The sequence below is a fragment of the Scomber japonicus genome, chromosome 4, assembly GCF_027409825.1.
Source record: "Scomber japonicus isolate fScoJap1 chromosome 4, fScoJap1.pri, whole genome shotgun sequence".
In the NCBI taxonomy this organism is placed as follows: domain Eukaryota; kingdom Metazoa; phylum Chordata; class Actinopteri; order Scombriformes; family Scombridae; genus Scomber; species Scomber japonicus.
Window position 1 is genome coordinate 18364488 of NC_070581.1, and position 25763 is coordinate 18390250.

Here is a 25763-nt window from a genome sequence, read left to right on the forward strand (position 1 = left end):
ACTTGGCCACTAAATGTGTCTCGAGCAGCTGAGTGTTGTTAGTTTGTTAGTTCACACACAGCAGAGCTCACACATGGCTCAGAGTTGATTGGGGGTTGTCATTCAGACTGAGGTGGAGTTGTCTGTCAATATATAGAGTAAAGAAGATTAACTGAATGTTCTAAAACACAGAGCCTAAAGAGCAAAAAACGGTGTAACTGTCCAAATATGTTTGTACTGGATTGTATTTAAACAAAAAAGTTTGTTAAGATGTGTGTGTATGTGTGTGTGTGTGTGTACATGGGGCAGAGGGAGTAATGTTACATCATGTTACCTTAACCCAAAGCTGCAGTTTTAATAGTAAAATATGTGTATGTAACCAGGGGAAAAAAGCACTCCTGCCATTTCACAATCAACATATCATCATGATAAAACTCATATGTTGATTGAGCTCCAACAATAAATAGTTCTGTAATAAATAAAGTAAATAAAGTCAGTGCATCCTGTAATATATCTTGTTTACCAACCCAGTTTATTATCTGATTCCAGGCTGAAATGTGCAGCATATAAATATCATTTTCCTTCCTACTGGCTTGGTATTCCTCTGGTTTAAAAAAATCTAGCCAATGGAATGGTTTCTATTGTATTGCCCTTGTATTGTTCAATACTGTGAGGAAATGCTATAGTCTTAACTCTAACCAGATCAAAACAGGTGATGCCTGAAGAAGAACAATATTCAATATTTAGAGCTTTTTCTTTCTGGAACAAATCAGTCACAGCAATGTTCACAGCTGTTTTTCTGAAGCCGGAAATAAAGATAATGAAATTTAAGTTTAAAGAAAGCAATTACCAGTTATTGACAACATCTCTTGGAACCAACACAATTAACACCAGTAGTTACTAATTCATGATTTCCTGTAGCTTCAGGGTTTCTTGGGAAATTAATTCATAGTGATGTTATCAACAATACATACAGTGCTTTGGTTTTATTTTAATTACAATTGTGTGCACAATAAAGAATGTGTGGGCTACAATGAATCCTCACCTGCTCCTGAATTTAAGTTGAATATTTGTAAAGTTTTCTCTTTGAGGCTTCAGACATAATGCAGAGATTTCTATGTTCTTTTGAAAGGCTTTATTCATTTCATATAATACTGACACATGTACTCAATAGCGGTTAACAGGCGTTTAAAAACACAGATATTAAAACCATTAGAGCATCAATTTATTTTTAGCCCCGTTGATTCCATTTTTTACACGTTTACATGATTCAATATACCATCACATCTACTTGGTATTAGTCTAACTTCACCCCTGAAAGGATTTTGTCCTTTGTCAAAAAACAAAAGAAAAAGAAGACTGACAAACTGTCTCCCCATTTTAAAAAATGGCATGTGGTAAGCCACAAAACTATTCAAGGTAAAATATTCTTATGGAGGTGAAATCTGCAAGAAGAAAAGGTTCGGCTTCAGAACTGAGAAACATGTTGACAGCATCGAGTGTGTCATATGTGGCACAGCTAAATTAAATTGTGTCATCCAGACGACATGAGGCAGCCAAACTGGATCCACTCCCTTTTTTTTTTCATTGTGACGTTTGTAATACAGGCCCAGACCACTTTTATTCCCAGTATGCATATGGAACACAACTAAGCCATAGAAGAGATGCAGAATACAGATTGTTGTAAAGAAAGTAGCTTTTTGTCATCTAATCCAGTGCTGTTTAGGTCATAGTTCACTTTGTTGAAGTTGTTGTTTGTAGTAGCAGTAAACGATTGTGGGTGATGCAGTCCTGTGCGGCAAAGGACCAAAGACACTCAGTTGTGTTGAAGGTGACAGCAGGCAGTGTTAGAGTCCTGTCTCTTCAGCCACCATGTCTTAGATGTCCTCAGAAAAACAAAACAACAATTGGATCCTCATAGAAGTCCGTCTGAGTGCATTTCCTCACTACTGATAGGCCCATTGTGCTGTGGAAGTACCTCCACCAAGAGAAGTACCTCTTCTCTTCTTGAGGCGCGCAGGACTATCGGGTCACCTGTAACAGTGAGAAAAAAAGCTTGTTAAAACTAGCTGACAACAGTCCCCTAAAAAAGTTAGAAAGCACTGTGGCTTGAGACAGGAAAAGGTCACGGGAAAGAGTATGAGACCAGAACGTGTCAGCTGAAGTTTTTAAATAATGCAGAGCAGCGCAGCACAGCACAGTCTACTATTTGGGAAATAATGGGAACTGATTCTTGTTGGTGGAGCACAGACAACATGGCTAGCACGATCTCTGTCTTTTCTGGCAGGAGACTAAACAAGACACAGCTTGAATCATGGCAGTTGGCCCGCAATGCCTCACTCTCAGTGTCTGGCCTGCTGCCATGTCATTTTGTCTGTTTGTCGAGTCGGTCGCTCTAATCACATGGTCTCTTTATCTCGTCCATCAATCTTTCCATTTTCTTTGCTCATGCAACCACTTTTGGTTTATTTTAGGCTATTAGGAGACATTTTCCAGCAGCCATTGACCAAACAGACACAAATTGCTGTATAACTGCCAGTGCTTGGGCATGTAATAGACCAGACTCTCCAAGACTGTTTTGTTTTCCTGCATGCCTTTCTTTGTTTTTGTGTTTCCCAGTGGCTTCCCCTCTTAGCCCCAACACATGCTGTCCCCTCCTGTGTTTCCTCTTGAGGGAGCCGGTCTTTTGTCCAACCCAGGTGCCAGCTAACAAAGTGTGAAGGCCAGCCATCACTGAGAGAGAGCACAGAGCAGCCTTCCCTCTGAGCTGGCAGCTGAGACTATTCTACTGTATCTGCTCTCTATGGCTCCAGGCCACCCTTCCTGGGCCTGCTCCCATTGCCTTCAGGCATCTACTCCTGTGCCTGATCAAAGAGTCTGCAGGCGTTTGTTGTCATGCCAGTTCACTATGCACGCACACCGCTGCATCTCAGTGCCTGCTATGGTTTTAGATGCTCAGTCAAAGTCCCTTTAGGTGTTCAGCAGTTTGCCTGTTTAAATATGCCTGTAGGAGACGGTTTTCTGTGCCCAATTAGAAAGCGGATTTAAGTGGTTTGATCGCAATTTACAAACACACAAAAACACTGGCCGAGTGTCATCTCTATAGGCCTTTTTTAGACCCATGAGTGTCACATTTTGCACAAGCTTTAACTGACTACACTAGTGGTTGCTCCCCATGAGGCAAATGTCTCCTTCATTCGTACATTATACACACTCTTTATGACTCACTTAGTCACAGAAGAGTAAATTATGGAATTATTTCATTACTTAAAATGTTTAATCTTGATTTGTTTTGTCTTATACTTTAATATTCTGAAAGCGGAATCAGATTACAACGAAACAAAATATTTGATTTCCTGTTTGTATTGTTTCTAACAAAGTGTTTGGAGAATATCTTGCTGAAAGAGTCTCGTCCTTCTTGCAGAGTGCCACATCTGTTTGGTGCTAATGTGAGCCAGTTAAATGTGAATGAAACATACATACGCTGATGACACCTTGTCGTTAGTGTGGTAATTTGTGTATATGGCTGTGTATGCATCTACACAAATGCACACACACTTCTATGTCTATGATAGCTCAGTGGCTTGGCAACTTGGCTGTGTCTGTTTGCTCATCCATATGATATTATTTGGCATTGATCGAGCTGTCTTCCATCTCCTCCTTCTCTCCTCCCTCGGCCCTCCTCCTCTCCTCCTCTCCTCAGGTCCCAGCCAGGGATGGAGGGAGGGATAGAGGGTGCCAAACCCTCTTTTGTATTCTTCGCTGCTCTGTGTGCCCGGGCACAAGCATTCACTCCTTGTCAGATGACGAGCTTCAATATTCTTGTTTTCAAGTGTTTTCTTTATTCTTTTATCTACTTATCACCTCTGTCTTCAGTCTTTCCTCTCCAGTCTCCACTTGTTATTTTTTCTTTCTCATCCATCTCACCGGCTCCTCTCTTCCTTTTTACAGCTCTCCATGTCTCTCTCTCACACATCCTCTCTCTCTCACTCCATTGTCAATTTCGATTTACGAGTGGGTCTTAATGGGACTATAAGAGATCGTTCGATGCTATTGATCTGGATGCCTGCGCATCTTGACCTCAGTGTAGCACACCAGAGGAGGAAAAAAAGCACTCTTTTTATCATCAGGCAAACACATCAGCTAACATGCTCTCACAGTGTACACACACACACGCACAAACATGCCCGCACACGCACAGATCACTAATCAAAGACCTGAATGCAAGAGACAGCAAATATTTGTGCTCTTTCAAACTATGACAGAGTCAATGATAAAGCGATGCCTGCTTGAAATTGGTTTGCTTTGATCTTGTTCAGGAAATTTTAAATGCACAGTTTGGGGTTGATAAAATATGAGATCAGATATACGAAACTAGTTCCTAACAGCATTCACATATTTTAAAATGGTGTCATTTTCATATCTGATCAACCCTCACGTACCTCGCTTCAATTATATCTGTTACATAATCCAAGATAACCACCATTTTCAATTTGTCACTCTATTTCCTTGTTATCTGGGCACAGAATTGGGTCCAACACAAACAGGTTTGGGTCAGCACAGCAGAAAGAGGTGGAATAAGAGCAGGGGTGGTTAAAGAGGAAAAACAGAAAAAGTTCAACTTGAGTGGGTGAGATCCACTTTGCCGGGTGAGAGGTGAGCACAGGAAAAAGTAGGAAAGGAATTCTTAATCAGCCAGCAAACAGGAGACTATCTGTGAGTGTTTTAGTGAAAGAGAAAGAAAGAAAATCATGTGTGTCTGTGTGTGTGTGTGCACGTGTGTTACTTTTACCCGAGGAGATGCACTCTCACTCCTCTGACCACGCCTCCAATCAATTATTTAGGTAGAAAACAAAGGTCTGCACCCAGCCATGAATAATGGAAGGTGAGAAGGCAGAGAGAAGGATGGAGGTTAGACACAGAAGCATACAGTGACAAGAGGCGAGTCTCGCACAAACACCTCCCTTTGACAGACAGCTAAGAGCCTGCTCAGGTCGTGTCACTGAAGGGAAGCCAACAGGTGCCGACGGGGGCTAAGCCGAAAGATTCATTTTGTTCGACCACACCAACACACATACATGCACACACACACACACAGAGGAGGAGAGACGGAGAGAGAGAAAATACACAGATAAATGGACAGTACATGAAAAGCATGCACACACTGTATTATGGGAGAATCAGAGCATAAAAACTATCCGAGGACAATTACCACTCTGGTGTATCCGATGTAGCGAACTGTTTTTGCATCGAGTCAGATGGCATGCCAGTCAGATGCTGGGAAGCAGGGCAAGTGGGAGTGAAGGGGATTGTGGTGCGTGTGTGTGTGTTTGTGTGTGTGTGTGTGTGTGTGTGTATGTGTGCGGGCGCATGTTTTGGCTTGTTCCTGTTGGCTTTGTTTTTCTTCTGAGAATGTTTGATGTTAGATCCAAGAAGGGCAGAATGAGAAAGAGAACGAATGATATGAGGTGAAAAAGAGAAAAAAAAAGTAGGGGATGGAGACGAATAACATAGAAAGGAAGGAAGAAAGGAGACAGATATGACACGACGGAGGTGGAAGTGGGTCACGCAGTGGTGGGTCCGACTGTGTGTGTGCATGCATGTATGTGTAATAGAGAGGGAAATACTGCAGAGATATAAAAGAGACAAATACTGTGTGCAAACCAACCTTTGTGGTCTTGACTTTGTTGCCTGTGCTGCAGCTCCATCCTGTGAGGTCGGGGAGTACCTTACACTCCTCACCGTCCATACATGGCTGCATCTGACACCACCACTTCTGGGCTACAATAGAGGCTGGAGAAAGAGAGAGGTTTGTTAAAGACATAGCTTGATGTTGGGGGGGAGGTGGGTGTTTACGTTCTGTGTATTTGTGAATTTGATGCCAAGCTTTTCCTGATAGAGCACTCGATATAAATGCAAATTTGCCCACTGATGGCCCCAAACATCCTGGCATAAACCATAAATGATTTCTAACTTTGAGAGCTTACACACTTACACTACAAAATGCCACACAACTCTTTGACAGTGCATCTTGAATTCATCATTTTCACCTACGTTGCCTTAATTGGGATGGTATCTGACATGATCAGTTTTCTTATGATCATATATACAAAACAATACATACAATGTTAAAACCATCTTTTCAAAAATATTCTTTGGTAAATAAAACCTTTCATCTTAACCCATCATTTATGTGTGTGTGTGTGTGGGGGGGGGGGGGGGGGGTAATGCAGCCAAAAATGCCTCCAAACTGTCAGTATGGCGTGATATGGGATGGTAGCTGTGTGAGGTGAGGGCAAAAAGTCAACTGTGGAATTGGTTAATCAACATCAGTATACACTTACTAAACTAACAAAGCCTTTTAATGAGATTGCTCAAATAACTTGAGTTTAAAGCTGGTGTATATATAGTAATAAGTTGCCTTGCAGTGTAACTTTCCTATTTGAATTGTATAGAAAGGTGGTCAGAAGAAATACAGCTAACCAAATTGACAACATATGTTATTAAATATCTGTCACAAGAGTTCAGAGGTGTGTTTGTGCTCATTTGAGTTCTGGCCTGCTGCCTTTGAAGGTGGACACTGGAAATGTCCATTCAGCCCCAAAAATATAGTAGAACGTGTCACCAGTGTGATTTGGATGAAGCTGAGAAGGAAAATGCATTTCATTTTCTACTGTATTGATCTTTGGGTTAAACCTTTGGGGTAAACTGTTCTTTAGTCCCAGTCTGTTTCATATCACAGATGAATGTAATGTCAGTTTTTATAAAATGCTTACCATCAATGTAAGTGTTGTATGTTAATTTGTTAAGTTTATATACAATGTGTTTCATACCTACAGTACTAGTCAAAAGTTGGTACACACTTTTCCATTCACATCAATGAGAAAGTGTGTCCAAACTTTTGACTGGTACTGTATGTACAATAGGAAAAGTTTCCATTTGTGTTCTCTTGTCCTTGTAGGTAAAGTAGTTGTAAGCCCATGTGGGCAAAGCACCTCTGGGTGTATCAAACTGATCAAACTTAAAATACTATAATTAAATAATTAAAATATCCAGACTTAGACATCTGATACAGTGGAACAAACATTTTGTCACAACGTTTTTACCTAAATGCTTTTTGATATTTTATTGTAACTTTATGCATACATACACCTTTTTTTCCATGCTATGTGTACACATTTGCATTACACTGCAATGGACAATAACATTTTTCTGATTTAGATTCTCATATCAATATGATTATTGAGATATTGACCAAATATACCACCATTACCCCTCAGAGAAATGTGAAGTAGAATTTTCCTCTGAATATGACAACATTGTTTTAGCTCAGTAAAAAAATGGTTATGTTCAGTTTGGAGATTCTTTTCTACTTTTTAAATCGTGCTTTTACTATTCTATCAGGATTACTGTATGTGTGGATTTCACAGGCGCTAGAGTCATGTGAATTTAATCAGCACATCAGGGATCATTTTATTTTCAATTAAAGTAGAAAGAAAAATCAAAAAGGACAAAAAAGACAAAACTGGAGGCAAGATATGCATGAGACAGCTGGGATATGCTGTGATCTTTTTGGGTTTTATAGTAGATTGGTGCACAACAAATCAAATACGATAGAAATGAATTGATTAAGTGCCTACAGCTAATATCACAGAGAAATAAGTCTCAGAAAGACTCAAACACATCAAGAACAAGAAGATGATTAAATATCATCACAAAGAAGACAGTAACAAAAGAACCATCAGTACAGGCTGACTTACTGACTCAATATATGACTAAATGTTTGTATTAATATGATTTCTTCAACAGTCAATTACAGGTAATTGTGTGCCTACATTCAGTTCCCGCAGGAATAGTGGGACTTTGGGAGACATTCTTTCATTCATAGTTCAACTTAATAGCATGAGAATTTCTTAATAATCAGATGTTGCATACATGGTACTCAGTATGCAAAGCTTAGGCAGACTGTCATCAAATCATCTGTGGTTTGTCAGCTCAATATAGATGTACTGCTCATAAGCAGTTGAAGAGTTTTATGGTTAATAAAGCCATGAGCATGTGCACTGTATTAAAGCACTTTTTTATGATTGAAGCCAGTAAATTATTGCGTTCAATCATACAGCACATAATTAAAGCAGAACTACTGCTGACAGTATGCAGAAGTGAAAACATTAAAAACCACAATAACTTAAAAGATACTCCCATGGAAGTAATGATGATGTTGATTGAGGTTAATTAATTAATTATGAATATTTGACAACCAATTAATAAATACTGCTGTTGACTATCCAAATGAGGACTTTTATTGCATAATATAAAAATGGTATAGAACTACAGAAAATACATTAAATAAGATAATAAAGACAATCCAGAAAAAATCTATAGGCCTATACTGCCATTTCTTGTTGTGGTGTGTACTATGCTCTCTCTCCATACCAGCCAGTATTTAGGGCTTCCCCCTAAATATCAATCAATCAATTACTCAATCTTTATTTATATAGTGCCAAATCACAACAAAAGTCATCTCAAGGCACTTTAAACATAGAGCAGGTCTAGACTGTACTCTTTAATTTAAACCCATCATCTCTAAATTAAAATACTTCTCTCTATCAACCTTGCACGTGCTCACATGCACAAATGCCATGCACCTTATTTAAAATAAAAGTAATTATACATCTGTGCTACTGATGTCAGTTTGCTTCTAATAATCTAACTTTATGTCTGTGTTTTGTTATAATTTTGAACTGGCATATTCCCAAATAGGCAGGTCAAACCACCAATTAAAAAAATATGGACACTTGGAGTTGTTGGAGGACACAATGATCCATTTTCCGTCTTTTAACTAACTCAAGAGAAAAAAAAAACATTTGTTGCTGCATTCTCACCGAAAAACAAGAAACAACAGAGCTGCAAAGACTGAAGCTGTGATTTTATCAAGTGCCGCTCTTCATAGCTGCAAGTGGTCCGCGATACTGATTTTGTGGACACAGGAACAGTATGAAAGGGGATTTTCCATGTATATGGGTACATCTCCTAGCTTAGAACTGCAAAACAGCTCATTTATGTGTAAAAACATTTGGGCCAGCAGAGTCAACCTTTAATTCATTGCTTCAGAACAGAACAGAACTGAACACATGATTCCTTCGTCATGGAGCATTTTCCCTTTTCTGCCTCCCAGTTATGCAGCCATTAAGTTGCATTAGAATTTCATTATTTTTTACTTTACCTTTACAGTTCATTTGGGTAAAAGACAGAGGAGGCATTTAATTTTTCAGATTTGCTGATGTGTGCAAGTATAACCTTATGCAAACCATCATCTTATAATAACTCATTATTTCCTAATTCTCTTTAATAGATTGGATAGTGGCTGTCTATAATATATCAGGCTCCTGAAGTTACCAGCAGAAACAACAACAGACAGAAGAACAGTTTACAAGGTTTTACAAGTTTACAAAGACACCGACTTTGCTCCCGGTGCACAAAAATATTACCAAGAGAATATTGACAACCATGACTTCACTGCCATATCAAAGTTTACTTCACTCATACATCAGTTTTTATATAGTCTTTATAAGTCTTAGCAAAGAGCACTACAAGCAAGGCCGTAGCCAGGATTTTTCAAATTCCCGAGGTCAAAAATAAGATCTCTAGTTATATGTGTATTTAGTGCAATCAATGATGTATTTATACCAGTTTCTTGCTGTGCATTTCTCAGTCATGGTCATTCTTGTGGTCCAGTTCTTTCTTATCACTTCCAATTTTGTAACTTAAATGAATTCCTATTTCGGTATTCTACAACTTCCATGGTTGCATATTTAAAAATTATAACTACAATATATTATTTTCTTTGTTTGTTGTAAAATGTGGAATGGAGTCCGGCATGCTGGGAAAGGAAGAAAAGGGCTCATCCAATGAATGGCCACTTCGCAAAATTCACAAAAGTAGACAACATATTTCTAGTGATTTTCAAGTCGCAGTTCACATCTACTGCAGCAAATATTTTTTCTGGAAGTGAGCACTATATAACTGCGACTTAAAAAACTCCAGTAATATGCTGTCTATATTTGTGAATTTGTGACGAATCTGCTGACGGAAGCGCAACACAGTTGTTCGGTAAGGAAACCAGTTAAATTGGAAACCAGTTGGGACATGACACGGGGTCCAGGGCCGGGATGAAACAAAACTTCAAGAAAAAAATACCGAGGACATGACTTTGGTGTCCTCAATGGTAGCTACGGCCATGACTACAAGCAGTATTTGAACACCTATCTAAAGTCGTCAGATGTATGCATTATAGCGGAAGGATTTATTTCACCTAAGAACTCTCCATCAAATTACACCTTACTATAGTTTAGAGTGCCACTTTTGTGAGGACTACTGTGTCAGGATGGGCCTGGGAGTATCAATTATTCCCAGTCAAAGACACTTAAGTGGGAGAATTGACATTTTGACATTTATAGAAAATAGCTGTATTTGTCTTAGAGAGAGCTCTCAAAGAACCAATGCCATTCAAATAATGGTTAAATCATAAATACCAAAAAATATAGCACATAAGGAGGAGGTCTGGGTTGTGGGAGGGGCTGTAGTAGCAAAAAGCGTGAGTGAACCAGCAAAGAAATTGTGAGAGAATATCTAGTTGTGCAGTACCATGGCGTGAAGCAACAATCGGCTAATGCATGCACAAACTTCCATGCTTGAACTGAGACTATGCGCCATTATCACACATAGAAAAAGCATAATGAGCATGAAATCATCAAAAACCTTTCAAGGCATTTTAAAACTCCTCTCAAAGCAGGTGTGGCTCTGGCAGGTGTATTCAACATACGCACAAAAACACATACAGTACAATGGTACATACCATCAACACAGGAGGGCATGGCCCGAGTGGTGCCAGCAACCTGTCCAGGGAAGCAGGAACATTTGACAGTCTGAGATCTCTCCTCAATCTTGTTCTTGTTGCAGCAGCGATGGGCAGCGATCACCTCACATGTCCCTGCCTTCACGTGCACTGCAAAACAGAGAGAAAAAGAGAGAGGTCAGTCATTATACTTCTCGTTCTAGTTTTTATTGTGATCTAATACTGAATATACACATTATAGAGAAAGACACAAAGATGTTTTTAATGACATCAGCCTGGTTTCAGACTTGAATTGCTGGCAACATCTCCGATTTTTTTCGCAAATTTAAAAATGTCTGTATGGTGTTATGCTCACTGACAACTGTTTACAAGCTCAGAAAAACAACCAAGTCAATCACAGCTTTGTTGGTGGGATTAAGAATGAGGACGTCATCTCCCTGTGCCAGAGCCAGAAACACAGCAACAGAAATATTTCCACAAAAAAAGGGACACGTGACATCAATGCAGATATTCAGGCTGTTCTGAGTGCACTTAAATTCATCATAACACTTAAATATATACCAAATATGTCAGATATCTTCCCAAACAGAAAATGCTAATCTCAACACAATAACAAGTGAAATGGCATTAGAGTCTGATTATCTGATTAAGCATTTTATGTATTCTGCTGCTTTATTTATGCACTGATGTTTGCAAAGAAGAACAAAACTATGCACATGTGAAAAAAAGGCTTACAGACAGTTAAACACAGTGACTAACAACTAAAGCTTCTCTGAAAGTCCCAGTTTTTCCTGCACGGCTGCTGAGCAGCAACTACTCCTTCACTAAGAGGATCTGTACAGAAAATACATGTTAAGTCGCTTGTAGGCCTTCTTGAATACACAACGAATAAATGGTAACTCACTAATTGAAAGAGAGAAAAACAACCAATATTAGTATGAGAATATATTAGGTATAACATTTCAAGTGAGAATTAGTTGCCATACTAATGAAGTGTAGGTGTGGGAACTTACTCCATTTCCACTATAGCTCCCATTTAGTGTGCACATGTATAATGAACACTTCAATCAGACAGCCTGTGGTTAATTAACAACAAGCCCCCCCCACCCCCACCCCCCCCCCCCCAAGCACAGTCCCTTGAGTCAGCTAAGAAAGTGGGAACCAAGAAATCACTCTATATTTGAGGATTTGTGATGTCAACACATAGCCCTTTCACACCATCCTTACATAAAAATGTCAAGGACAGACAAGAAGTCTCATGAGGAGCACCGTGTGTGTCACAATGTACATGTTTTTCATATGTTAAAGTAAACTTGGCCTTGCATGTCGTGTGAATCGTATGTGTTTATTTTTTAAATATTTGTTTATATTCTTATTCTTATTCTTCTTATTATTATTATTATTATTATCAATATTATTATTATTATTATTATCACAGAGGAAACTGCTTATAGTAATCATGTCTGTCAAATTGATCACTATTAGCAGATTATGATAGTTTTTCTCTTTTTTTCAATTTCTTATTCAGATTACCATGTAATTGGGATTTGTATTATATTGTATTTATTACATGAGTATATAGTAATGAAATGGCCAGCTTCAATATTTACTACTACTTGTTTCACTGCCGTATCTTGTTGGCCTGTTTTTGGCAGTTTCTTATGAGCTTCAAGTAGACTTCAGTAGTTTTTCATTGAGAGAAAATGATGGCTTTTTTCCCCATCATGTCATCAATACGCACACAGCACCAGCCTCAGGTAACCAGCTGGTAGCAGATGGCTTAACGCAAGGCAATAATGGCACCACAGCTGCTAAGTACATACAGTATCATACATGCATCATAAAAGTAAAGTTTCAAAAAATAAAATGTCATGTATAAAAAATACATAAAATGAACACTGTACGTGGAAAACTCTTCATTACTTTTCAGCAAATGTATTAAAACAACACATTTCAACTAATAATGATGTTTATTTGGCTTAGAGAGTGTGGTGAAACTGATAATGAGTTAAAAGAAAAAAAAACAATGAACATTAATGAAACAAAGCAAGGACAGTCAACTAAACAATGGACATTAAAAGAAAGAGACACTGATGCACTAGGAACAGTTTTGAATATTATTTCATGTTTTCAACATTTTGGAATAAACAAGGGAAATTGGGAAGAGGTTGGGAAATGCTTGACTGGGATACTAGCTTTAGGATACAACATTATGCCTGTTGGTGTGCATACATGTTTGTATGTTTTTAGATTTGTTTTTGTCAAAGTCGAAGTCTGGTGTATGTGCTTCGTTTCACACAGCTGTTGGAAGTTACTGCTATTTACATTACAAAAGAGAATGCCCACAATACAACAAAGGGTGCACACTGCATGGCAATGGCAACTAAAGTAGCAAACAATGACTGCGCTCTGTCTAAAGAGTATTTAAAAGTGAGGCATGCTGAACTGAAAGAGCCAGTATGAATATGTTAAACAGACTAACAGAGATTTGAAAAGTTCTTAATTTGCTCAGTTAATGAGAAAAAGACAAAGCAGCAATCCGGCAAAGCCCAGTTCAATTAATGTCTCTGTGAAAAGCTCATTCTAATATCTCACCCGCTGTTTGTCTGTTTCTCATCATTCTTTCCTCTGATTTCCCTTTTTGCCCCATTAGCAGTGGGACCAAAGGGTAGTGGTGCTGATCTGTCCATCAATCCAATACTTTGGTTCATACCTATCTCAACCACTACTGGACATATTGCCACAATATTCTGCACACATATTTATGCTCCCTCAGAGAATGATTCCTAGTTAAGTCAGCCCCTCCTGAAAAGAAACACAAATACCTTTTTCACAATAAAAACAAATTGACATTAAACATCCCATCTACTTGTAATTGCTTTGTATAATAGTTTTTAGTTTTTTTGCTGTTGATGTTTCTTTTTCTGTCTTTGTAATTTGTAATTTACTATTAGGTGGAAAGCTCCATTTATATAGAAGAAACACCCTTGTGTATTGGGGAGATTTTCAGGAACTGTATTGTGCAAATTCATTGTTCCCAGAGGATAAGAGCTTCATATCTTGTACACTCTACACGCCTTCCTTTGGGACCAGCCTCAGGTCAAATGGTGAACAACTCACATTACTGTATTTACTAGCTGTAATGCTGTGAAATTAGTTGTGGACATGGATGTCCCAAGAGGACGAACCTTGCTGACCATGGTGACCCATTGACCTTTTCCATATTGACACACTCAGACTACACATTTATGATCCCCACAGGATCTCTGTCCATTGGGATTATTCCACGACTTTTCCTCAAGCGCAGACATTTGGCTAAATGATCACATTTGTGCAAAAGACTATTAGAGGCAAATTGCCATGAAATTTGCTCAATTTATTTTTATTGTCCCCAGAGGATAAAACATATTGACTGTATTGAATACTTACTGAAAGATACTATATGTGATGATCTAACCTAATAACTTAACCTATTAACACCTATATACCAAAATAACTACACTAGATATTGCATAGAACATATCTATAAAATATTTGAGAAAAAAAAAGTAAAGTGAGTCAACTGACTGACATTTGCTGAGCATGTTACACATTTATGCTCTCCAGAGGAAGGAGCTTGTGGAATTTGTTCCTTAGTTCACTGTGACATTTTTATCTCCTTTTGTGGCAAGGCTCAAAGAAAAGCACTTTCTATAGTGCAGTATGTCATTCATTCATCCAACACTTTTGTACGGTGGGTTACAATGAACATCACAGCCTATAGTTTCACTTTGGCTCAAACCTCTTGCTTCCTCTCTCTCTCTTTGCATTATCTTAATTGACTAGCATTTTTTCTTAGCTTTTCTGAGGACCAAAGCTTTTCTAACAACACTGTTGGCAACACAGCTCAGCTCAAATCATCACCAACAGACTAAACACCTTAACCCAACTCCTCCATCAGGCACACTGTGGCCCACTTTAAGGCTAAGCACCTGCAGTGTTATTTGACTCAGCATTAGGAAGATGGGCATTGCACCGAGCTGAACTTAGAAGAGAAACAAGGAAAAGGAGTGGTGGAAAGGGATTTTACTGGAGGAATGTAAAAGTTTGTTGAGGCTCGATTATACTGTACATGTTAATGCCAGTAAATGTCTTCAATGTGGACCACATGGTGAAATAAAGCTCTATGATAGGATGGTTGAGTGTTATTTGGAAAGGCTTTAAATTGTTCTGTTAAGTATTGCCTTCACTCTTAAAGGAGCGGTGATACATAAGTTATATATCTTGATTGCCTTGCTGTATTTTATGCATGTACCCATGTGGATTTTTTTTAACCTTTAATCAGTTTTCACTGAGAAACGTTTGCCTCTCGTTAGGAGAGCCCTGAGCACATTCACACAGTTACAGTACCACATTCACACCTGGAGCCTGCAGAGTACAACCACAGTCTGACCTGTTGACCACTGAGCAGATCCACTGGAGCAGTCAGGGTTAAGGGCCTTGCTCAAAGACTCCTCAGTAGTGGTAATGAGACTTTTTCACTTTCCCCACCCAGATTTATTCTGCTGGTCTGAGGATTGAATCGACAGGCTTGCTTCGAGTCACAAGGTTGCTTCTCTAATCTTTAGGCATCCACTGCCCAGCTGGATCTCTTTGAAATATCCACCAGATAACTCTCAAACCATTACTGGTACGGTGATGGTTTTAAAATCTCTGACTATGTACTTGGTTGTCAGATAACAAAAATGAAGGCACAGGAAAATGAGCTGATGTGCTTCTGGCTGATTGTTTAATTATTGTAATTGCTTTAATAGCTGCTATTCCTCGTATTGACCAAATTTAGAGAGTGGTAGTCACCATCTGCCAATCCTCCAAATTAACTTTTAAATGCCAAAAAACTCAAATTTCCTAAAACACTCTCTGGGCCCGACTTTTATTCAACATTAATGTCAATACTGTTTGTGATGGATTTGTGCAAAAACATTTTTAGGGTCATTTTAAGTATTTTTGGGGCTATTTGTTCCATTAAACCTCTCTAGTTTGCAATAGCATAATGGAAGTCATAATGGACTGCTCCTGAGACAGCACATCATTTCAAACTGTAATTTTCTTCTGCGGTTTGACCTGTTCCCAAAAGAGGATTTAGGAGTTGGACTTAACATCAGAGGGGATTTGATTTGAGAGTTAAAAATAGGCAGGACAAAGGCAGACACCACAAACCATGTTTCCTCTTCACTCTTTTGTTGAGGGTTGCTCGCTTCCTCCATCACCCTCACTTACAGAGGAAGTGCTGCGAAAGGGTTGAAATGTTTTAAAGGACATCATGCTGTAGTCAGTATGTCTAAGCTTCTTGCAGAGCTGAGAGCAGCTACTGATGTTGGCAATATTGTTAACTGACATGTGTTACTCCTGCTTTCTTTGTTCTCTTTAGGATCTGCCAGCCCCAAAATTTATCATCAGATAAGAGTCTTGACTCTTTTACGAAAGGCAAAAAGCAATTTTAGGATGAAATTCACAACAGAGCATTGTGTGAAAAATATTTACATATAATGATAGAATGGCTGAGTACTCACAGGGAAATGGCAATGACAAGGCGTGTACAAATGTACTTATAAAGTTTAGTGTGCTCTATTACTCTGTAATACAGCTGATGGTCTCAACAGTGTGAAGCTTTGTTGTGCTGAGATGTTGATAATTACCAATCAGCAGGGGTACACAGACTCCAATAAACTCTTATAAATACATTGCTAAATTAATTTATTAATCACACATGACATGCAGAGAAGGAAAAAAACACAAAAATAAGAAACAATAACATACAATACACACAAATCATTTATTTCTGTACTGGTTTGTGTATGGAATTTACACTCAGACATGTCACAGTCTCTAAAATTATAAAAACTCACTGCCATGCATGTTTGTGTGTGTCTGTACTTGTTTTAATTATGTTGTGGGGACATAAATGTGTTTACACACCCCCTTCAGGGACAATAAGCAAGTCCCAATAACAAAAAACATTACATTTAGGGTAAAATTAAGGTATGGTTAAGGTCAGGGATAGGTTTCCAGGAAATGAATGTAAGTCAGTGTAATGTCCTCTGAAGTGATGTGTGTGTGTGTGTGTTAGAGAAGAAAAAACGTGTTCAGTTCAGTCCTACAAGGTGAGCAGGTTTACTGTACATTCCCAGCAAAGACAAATCTTTTTCCATTCTTCTCCTCAGTGCTGCCCGCCCAGCCTGTCCTTGCAACGCTCTTCCTATTTCATAAATGGCTCTTACCTTCCTCGCAATCTTTTTTCCACATTTCCACACTATCTATTTCTCCTCTCCTCTCTCCTTCCCCTATTCTCCTCCCCTCTCCTCTTTTTTCTCCCCCTTTCTCCTCCTCATCTTCTGCGTCTGTCTCACCTCGTCCTGCTACTATTTCATAAATGAGGCCTCCTTTTCTCAATCTTTCTTAGCCACTCCAGTGCTTTATTTTTCCTCTTCTCTCTCTTGCTCTTAGCTCAGCATGGCAAACTCAGCAGGGTAGCAAACCATTATCCTCAATCACAGACCTTAAATCAGAACATTTTTACACTTTCTATAATGTGTTCTTCCTCCCTCTCTGTCTTTATCTCTCCCTGTCAATGTTTTTCCCTCTCGAAGCCCCCTCCCATTACTCTCTATGGCATGAGGACTTGTTATCCCTGCCTCTCTTAACACAGCAGTGGCTGTTAACCCCATTTACTAAGGATGACGTGCTACTGACAGACTAACAGATGGACAGATTGCCCTGACTGAACAACCAGTATTTCTCTCTCTTTCTCTCTCTCTCTTTCTCTCTCTCACTGTCTGTGTGTGTGTGTGCGTGTGCGAGAGATTTTGTCAACACACACAAAGCACTGAGATAGCTCTCTTGGTCCCAGTGGTGTACTTCTTTCAAATGTCAATCCTACCACTGCGGTCCTCTCTTTCACAGACACACACACACACACACACACACACACATGCAGTGCATATAGCATTAATAAAGTAGTATTAGAAATATTAGAAATGCAACTTGAATTCAACAAAAATGAGGACCAAATCTTGTTTCAGTGACCACTGTAGATACATTAAGTTGTTTCACATCTGTCAAATGTTGACACAGCTGATACAGACGAATCTGGCAGCTGATTTATGTGTTTATGTGCTCTCAAGTGCCCCCGCCATTACTGTGGTGGCACGGAGTTGAATTTAACACATTTAATGACAGTGGAAGCAGAGATGTTTGGGTTAATCGCAGCCAGCCGTTGCCTCCCCTGACAGACAAAGGTAATTTGTGTGAATGGGGAAGTTATTCAGTCTCCAAACACTATCAGTTAATTATGATGCAGACTTTGTGACAAAATCATTTATAATTAATGTCTTTACATACTACTGTAAAGACATAGGCTAGTTCTTGTTTCATGTGAGGGGACACTTAGCCAGATGCAGCCAGATGCTAATGTAAACATGGCACCCAAGGTAGGAAGCTGAAGACACTTTTCCATCATATGTGCTGCGTTCATTGGAATGATTGAGCCAAAATGTTTGGACTTCTCCTCAAGTGTTACATCCCTGAGTTGTGCAAAGCACCCAGCAGCTATGACAGCAATGGCAGCCATTGTTAAAGTAACAGTTGCAGTGGGTTATAGATAAATGAATTCTTTAGCAATAGTACAATTTGTTGACAGTTTCTAGAATAGAATAGAAAGCTTTATTGTCATTATATTTAATATATAATGAGATTACAGGTGCCACTCTATTTGTGCTTTAAAGACAATTGTCTAAAAACAAGACAACCAGATAAAAACATGCGCTAAAAAAAGATAACATAGTAAGGAGGGTATTGCACTTAATAAAATAAATAAAATAAAATAGAATAAATAAAAGAATACATAGAAGCAGCAGTCAAGAGTATTGCACCACATTTCAAACTGGCTCATTTTTGAAAACACACAATTAATAGACGCACATCCAGGGCCAAGTAAGTGTGTTGCCAAATCAGCTACATAAGCTGACAATCCCCCAGGTCTGATTGATGTACCGGAGTCATGGATGAGCAGAGAGACATATCAGTGAGGTTTGAAGGTACTACACAATGCTCCCATTACAATAATTGATCATTCATACGCTAAAGCAGAGAAATACATTTTATTATTAAATTTAATTCATTTATATAGTAGTAGTAGTGGAAATATACAAATAGTCCTGACCTACTGACCCAGGTCTAATTAACTGACAGAAAGAATTTCTGCTCCAAATTACTAAATGTATCTATGGTACATATAGATGCATTATATAAATTACATATTTAATATATATATAAATATTTAAGCGTTTCCTTGAGGCCCACAGTTCTCTATTCACAAAGAGCATATTTTGAAATGGAAAATGAGTTGAGGATGCTTGCCAAGTTAATTAGATTACAATGTACATTTCTTGGTGCATGTGTGTGTGCCCATCAGTGCATGTACCTTCATGCATTTGTGTTAATAATTAGATTACATTGGCCTCTGAGATGGCACCATTCCTTATGAATCGTAAACATAGAACAAATTAAAATTCTGTTTAAGAGCCTGCCAAGAAAATTAGCATCGAGAGAAAAGGAGGCACACACACTCGACCATTACTTTCTTCACTTTCCTAAACCCTGTTTTATATTCTCTCCCATTTCTGAATGCCTTCTGTGTGTTTACAACTCTTTTACACCTTTCTTCCAGTCTACTGCCATGCAATGGTTATAAAGAGAAAAGGGGATGAAGGGTACATAATACAGGAGACACATATTTCTGCTATTTTTTTTAAGCTATAGGAACTTTTTTCAATTATCCATGAATTCCTTCTGCATATGAACATAAAATAAGCACTGCACTTCCTGAGCTGTATATCTACTGTACAGTATGTTCACATTGTGTGAGGAGCCTGACTCTTCCCACACATTAATGTCCCTCTGTTAATGAAACCCTTGAAGTAGCAGGGGGTAAAAAAGGATAAAAGAGCAGAAATGTATCCAGGTCACAAATGTACTGTACATATTTAGGATCATGGCTTATTTCCATGTCAGTTTGTGTTTGGTAGGATGAACATTATGACAAAACTATTACCCTTTTAGACTTTAGAAGATAAAAATCTCATGAAATTTACTTTGATCACTTTTCTGTTATGTATTTTTTTAGATCTTCTAATTGGAGCAATTTTTTTGCCTCACCCACCGTCATGTTTTTTTAGTCAAAACAGAATCAAAGTACAATCAAAATAAAAGGTCTATTTTCTACTTGGATGCCCAACAAATCACAATGACATTAACTGCCATGACTAGCATGTCAAACAACAGAACAATAAATTGAGCGCAGATTGTTCACCCTTTCTTTCTCTTTCTTCCAATTTCTCACTCACAGAAACCAAAAACAACCAGCAGGGTCACAGCAGCACATCAGAGTTGCACCACATGGCTGAATTTCTTCAAATGAAATACACCTGAAGACACAACATGTGCTTCCAACTGCTGGAACTGAAAGAAACAGTGGAGTAGCAGTTCAGTCGATCCAAATCCTCAGTTGGTTGTAATGGCAATGCTGGTCATACTTGAGCTTAACGTTTAGTTTTTCTTAGCAGTATTGGGCTGTACAGAGCTCCTTTCACATATGAACAACATTAAATCAAATGACTAAATACATCATCTGTTGCCTCCAGAACATCCCATATAAGCGTTTTTTTGATCAAATACCTCAACCGGCAGGATGACATTTAGAAACAGACTTTCTGATCTCACACTCCTTTAGTTAAGGTTTGGTTAGGGTAGGAGAAACAGGACCTTTGTTGCCATGGGTACAAAATTAATCACTTGGTTAAGGTCAAGAAACGATGGTCACTATGATCAAAAGAAACACACTTTGATTTCCAAGTTGCTTTCTGCAGGAAACCAGAAGCAAACAACTGTCTCCTGTTTTAGACTGCTGTCCATTTTTTTGACCCATCAAACCACCCTGACCTTCTTATTCTGTGCACTTTGTGGCTCTATGAAACTGTCACACTGCTTCCTCCTTGACAGACAAGGGTCGAAATCATAAGACCACTCGAGGACTTGGCAACATAACAATATAAACATAAAAATATGTCACTACTGGGTATTTGCTGAAGTTACAAAATTATCAAGAACAAAACTACATGTATGTAAATCAAAGCTAGAGTTGCTGAATTATCAGCTATCTTAGCATCTGTGTGCACTTAAAGAACTCAGGAAGTTGATCAAAATCAAAATCAGCCATAGAGTCTATTTAGAAAAATAGCAGGTTCAGCACAAACTGCAGGCTCTACAGGGTCCCCACACTGATCACCCACGCTTTCCTAGTGCACAGCATCTCAGCTCAGCGTCCTCCAAGTGAGCGAATGAGTGAGTGACCACATGTGGAAAGTGCTGGCTCGCAGCAGCAGTTCCTCCTCGCAATGTGACAAAGAGAAAAACATTGCTCGTCTGAATTAAGAATCAGAAAAACAAAATATCGTAGGTGTACAGAGGGGGATCATCCCTGTAAGAAAATCAACCTTGCCAAAAACTCCCCCGACCCATTTTCACACACTCAGTGTGTGCACTCAGTGCATGGAAAACAAAAACATTTTAATTACACTCAATCAAATTTGTTCATTTGTGTCATGGAACTGGCTCTGTTTCACCTTAACAAAATGATAATTTTGTCATATGGAATTACGCTGACCCAGACTATCTGCAACATGCTCCATCCAACATTCGCCTATCCGCCCACCCATCACTGTACTGATCCTCCTCACATTGTCTGCTAATCCCACAAACCACACCTCTGGTTCTTCGTCAGTTATCTCTCAACTCAAGCAGCGCAAACAAGGGAATCATCTCCCTACACCACCAACACTTTCCTCCTGCTACATCATACAAGATATTAGCTCATGCGACAGGGCAGGTCTGGTGACGCATGCCGTGTCCTGACATATTAGCAATCGCACCGCCACCATCGCTACCACCACACAGCAGACAATTTCTACTAATTTGTGCTTCAGGCAAGATATTAGGGTGGTGAATTGCATATAAATTGTTAATATGCTCTGATGTATTAACACAGCATTACCACTCAGGCATTAACCTGTGGCAGCGTGTGTGTGTGTGTGAGTGAGTGTGTGTGTGTGTGTGTGTGTGTGTGTGTGTGTGTGTGTGTGTGTGTGTGTGTGTGTGTGTGTGTGTGTGTGTGTGTGTGTGTGTGTGTGTGTGTGTGTGTGCAGACCAGGTATTTCTCATATTATGGGGACTCGCCTTGCTTATGGAGACAAATAAGCACATCCCCTTAACACAAATCCATTTGTATTAAGGGGACTATGTGTGTGTGCGTGTGTGTGTGTGTGGCAAACTGACCTTTTAAACTTTGTGTTAATTGTTAACTGCTGACAGGAGGTGACTTTTCACGAGCCCTTGGAGAATGTCCAGGTCTCGTTACTCATCTGTGATTCTGTCCCACTTTTGCTTCTTCCTTCCCCTCCCACTCTGTCTGAAGTTAGAAATCTGCCCAGTGCATGGTAGTATGTGCATTGTTTTTCTCCTCCTCCAGCAGTTTTCTAATGTGCAGCATTGAGAGGGAGCTCCTTTTATTTGTCTGACTGAAGCTCTTTCTCTTTCTTTCTTTGCCTTTCTTGGTTTCCCTTTCTCCTTCTCTGTGTCATTCCTGAAAACCAGCATATAGCCAGAAACGTGATGATTGTGTTCATTCCAGTGAGTGAACGGAGAGAGGAGAGATCTATAGCACAGCAGCCATGTTGATGAGGATTTCATTCTGTCTGAATTCTCTCCCTGTCAAAGGAATAAGGAGGGACACTTGTAAATGTCAAGCTCTGCGTATTTCACTTTAACAGGTGTGTTAGCGTGCGCACATACGTTACCGTGTGTCTGTCTGTGTGTTTGTGTGAGTTATGGTTGTTTATGTCACTCTGTTGTAGAGGTGTCGTTTCACAGATCTAGATAAACGGCTTGCTATCACCCTGTTTACTCTCTGGACCAGCACCCTATGCTGGTGTCATCTGCAAACCTTCAAAGTCTGATGTTAATGACTCACTGCTTTTTTGGGACTGGTGGTTTGTTAGAGAAGTGAAAAATAAATCAGTTGCAAATGTTGAAATCGGAAATAGTATTTTTCCACTAATGTCTCCAGAATTAAAAAAAGTTGAAGACTTAGAGAAAGTAAACACACTCATTGCAAAACCATTGCAAAGTTTTGTGATAATTACTGTCAACATTCAGGCACAGAGGCTGAAGTCTGGGTGTTGCGAGCACATCTACACACACATCTACACACACATCTACACACACATCTACACACACATCTACAGCATTTATAACGGTGAAATAAACTAATTTAAGTGGAACTGCTGCTATAAATTGATTCATTTGCAAAGGTGAACTCAATCACACTTTTCGTTTACAATATATATAATATATAACACCGCTGACTAATTATGATGTGTTGCACCATCTTACTACTAAATATATAATACTATATGTTTATTCAATTTACTTTTATGCAATTATGCAATTTTATTAAATTTTATGCATGACTATCTATTTCACATTAATTTATTCTAATTTCTCTCTCTCTCTCTCTCTCCTCTCACTTCTCCTGCTCTCGTATCAGCTGATTAGATGCATTACTTAGTTAACAAATCCCACCACAATTTCAGCCATCATGTCTTCACTGCCAAGCTTGAAATCTTCTTCTCTCTGTGGCTGTCAGCTGTCATTTCAGTGTAAATCACTGCAACCCTCCTCCATCCCATTCACCTCCACTTCATCATGTCATCAGGTCCAAGATCACCAGACGCCTGCTCCTCTTCTAGGGCATTCTCATATCGTGATATGAGAATGGATATCATCTTAGAATTTGGATATCGTAATATCATAATGTTTTAAAGGCTGCATTACAGTAAAATTATGTCATTTTCTGAACTTACCAGACTGTTTTAGCTGTTCTATTATTTGCCTTTTAACCACTCTGTCATTATACCCAAAGTACTGATGATTATTTATTAAAAATATCATTGTGTAAATATTTGTGACAGCACCAATAGTCATCCCTACAATATTGTTGCAATATCGACATTGAGGTATTGCAATCAAATATATTGTGATATTTGAGTTCTGTATCTGTATCGCCCAGCCCTAACTCAGCTTTACTTTGATTTCTATGTTTACAATTAAAACGTTGCACATATTTTAAAACACTGTATGCACTGCTGTTAAGCATTTCTTTAATGTTTATTTTTGCACCTTAATGTGAAGAGATAATTGTAAAGTGTGTAATGTCTGTATGTACGTATTCAGATCTGTGTGTGCATGTTCAGATCTATGTGTGTGTATTCAGATTTGTGTGTGTGTAAAAAAAATCTGTATGTCTGTATTCAGATTTGCAAGTGAAGACAAATCTGCAAATGCATGCAAAGATCTGTGAATGCGTACACAGATCTGTAAGAGTACATATATCTATAAATGTGTAAACAGGTCTGTAAATGCGTACATAGATCTGTAAATGTCTGTAAATTCACCTTTCCTTTGCCCTGAGCTTAGGCTCACAGGCTCACGCTGCCTGGCTGCCTGAGTTGTAACTGATGACAGATCTATTTACACATTTATAGATGTATGTACACTTACAGATCTGTGTATGTATTCACAGATCTTTGCATGCATTTGCAGATTTGTCTTCACTTGCAAATCTGAATACAGACATACGGATTTGTTTACACACACACAAATCTGATTACGCACACACAGATCTGAACAGGCACACACAGATCTGATTACACACACAGATTGAGATACCAAGTTGCAAATAATATTGCTCTAATAGTAGCTCCATAATAGTATTTTTTTAATTAATTTTCATTAAGATTTATGTACATTTATTTATTTGAGTGTTTTTCATGGTTGTGTTGACATTTCTTTTCCCTGTCTGCCTTGATTGATAACTGAGGTGATTCAAATCAGAAGAAGGTTAAGTTTACAATAAAAGTGTTTAAAATTAATATTTTAAATGGGTCATAAAAAAATCAATACTTATCGATAACGACTGATATGAAGCATTTTTATCGTGATACAGTTTTCAGATATATCGTCCAGCCCTATCCTCTTCTCATCATCCAGATCTCAATAGTACCTTATTCATCACCACCACCTGCGTCTGGACTCAGGTGATATCCTATTCTACTCTTGCCTTCACCTCGCCCTTATAAATATGATGACATCACAATGAGGTCTAATCGCCAAGGACTTTTCAAAATTTTAATCTTATTATGCATGTTCAATAAAATTATTGCCACTACTTAAATTTAACTCTCTCCTGATTGAACTTTAATATACTGTATGTGACTGAAGAGAGCACAGCCTCCCTTATTGGCTTCCCAAAGGAGAAAAATGAGTGACCCTCCTCTCCTTCCCTTTTAATTTTAAAATATATAGTTTGTAGTTAATACGAAAATAAATTAAACACATTGCAGCTCATGTGGAATCAGCACCTTAAGAATCAATACACAACAGTATTGAATAAGGAGGTCCCTGCCAATTTCTGTCTCTAATGTTTACACAGTCCTGTATAGATTGAGCACGTTTGATGACTCTGGTGAAAATAAAAACTAATTTAATTTCCCCCATTACAGATACTCAGATCATCCTCAGATGTTATGACATGTATTGTGTATACCTGACAGAAGCAACAGAAGAACACAGCAAACAACCAAATGTTCATTTTAAATTATGTTGGAAGATTATTACTCACTGACTTTATTTGATAATGATGCTTAATTCATATTTCAAACACCTTTATTGGACATTGAACATTGTCATGTGGTCTGATGAGCTCTGTGATTGGTGCATTAAGTCCATATCCTCTTAAAGCCTTTCTTCCATTGTGTCAGCACTTTCTCTGTAA

General features: G+C 38.6%; 1 protein-coding gene across 1 annotated transcript in view; it reads right to left on the reverse strand.

The window, feature by feature from the left end:
• Window positions 1-2001: 2001 nt before the first annotated feature.
• Window positions 2002-25763, reverse strand: part of LOC128357905 (chemokine-like protein TAFA-2) — a 40995-nt gene continuing 17233 nt past the window's right edge. Inside the window, exons 2-4 of the mRNA XM_053318317.1 lie at window positions 10838-10987; window positions 5648-5772; window positions 2002-2013 (exon numbers count right to left, since the gene is read on the reverse strand). Of these exons, the coding sequence (XP_053174292.1) occupies window positions 2002-2013; window positions 5648-5772; window positions 10838-10987 (287 nt within the window). The remainder of the gene's footprint in view (window positions 2014-5647; window positions 5773-10837; window positions 10988-25763) is intronic.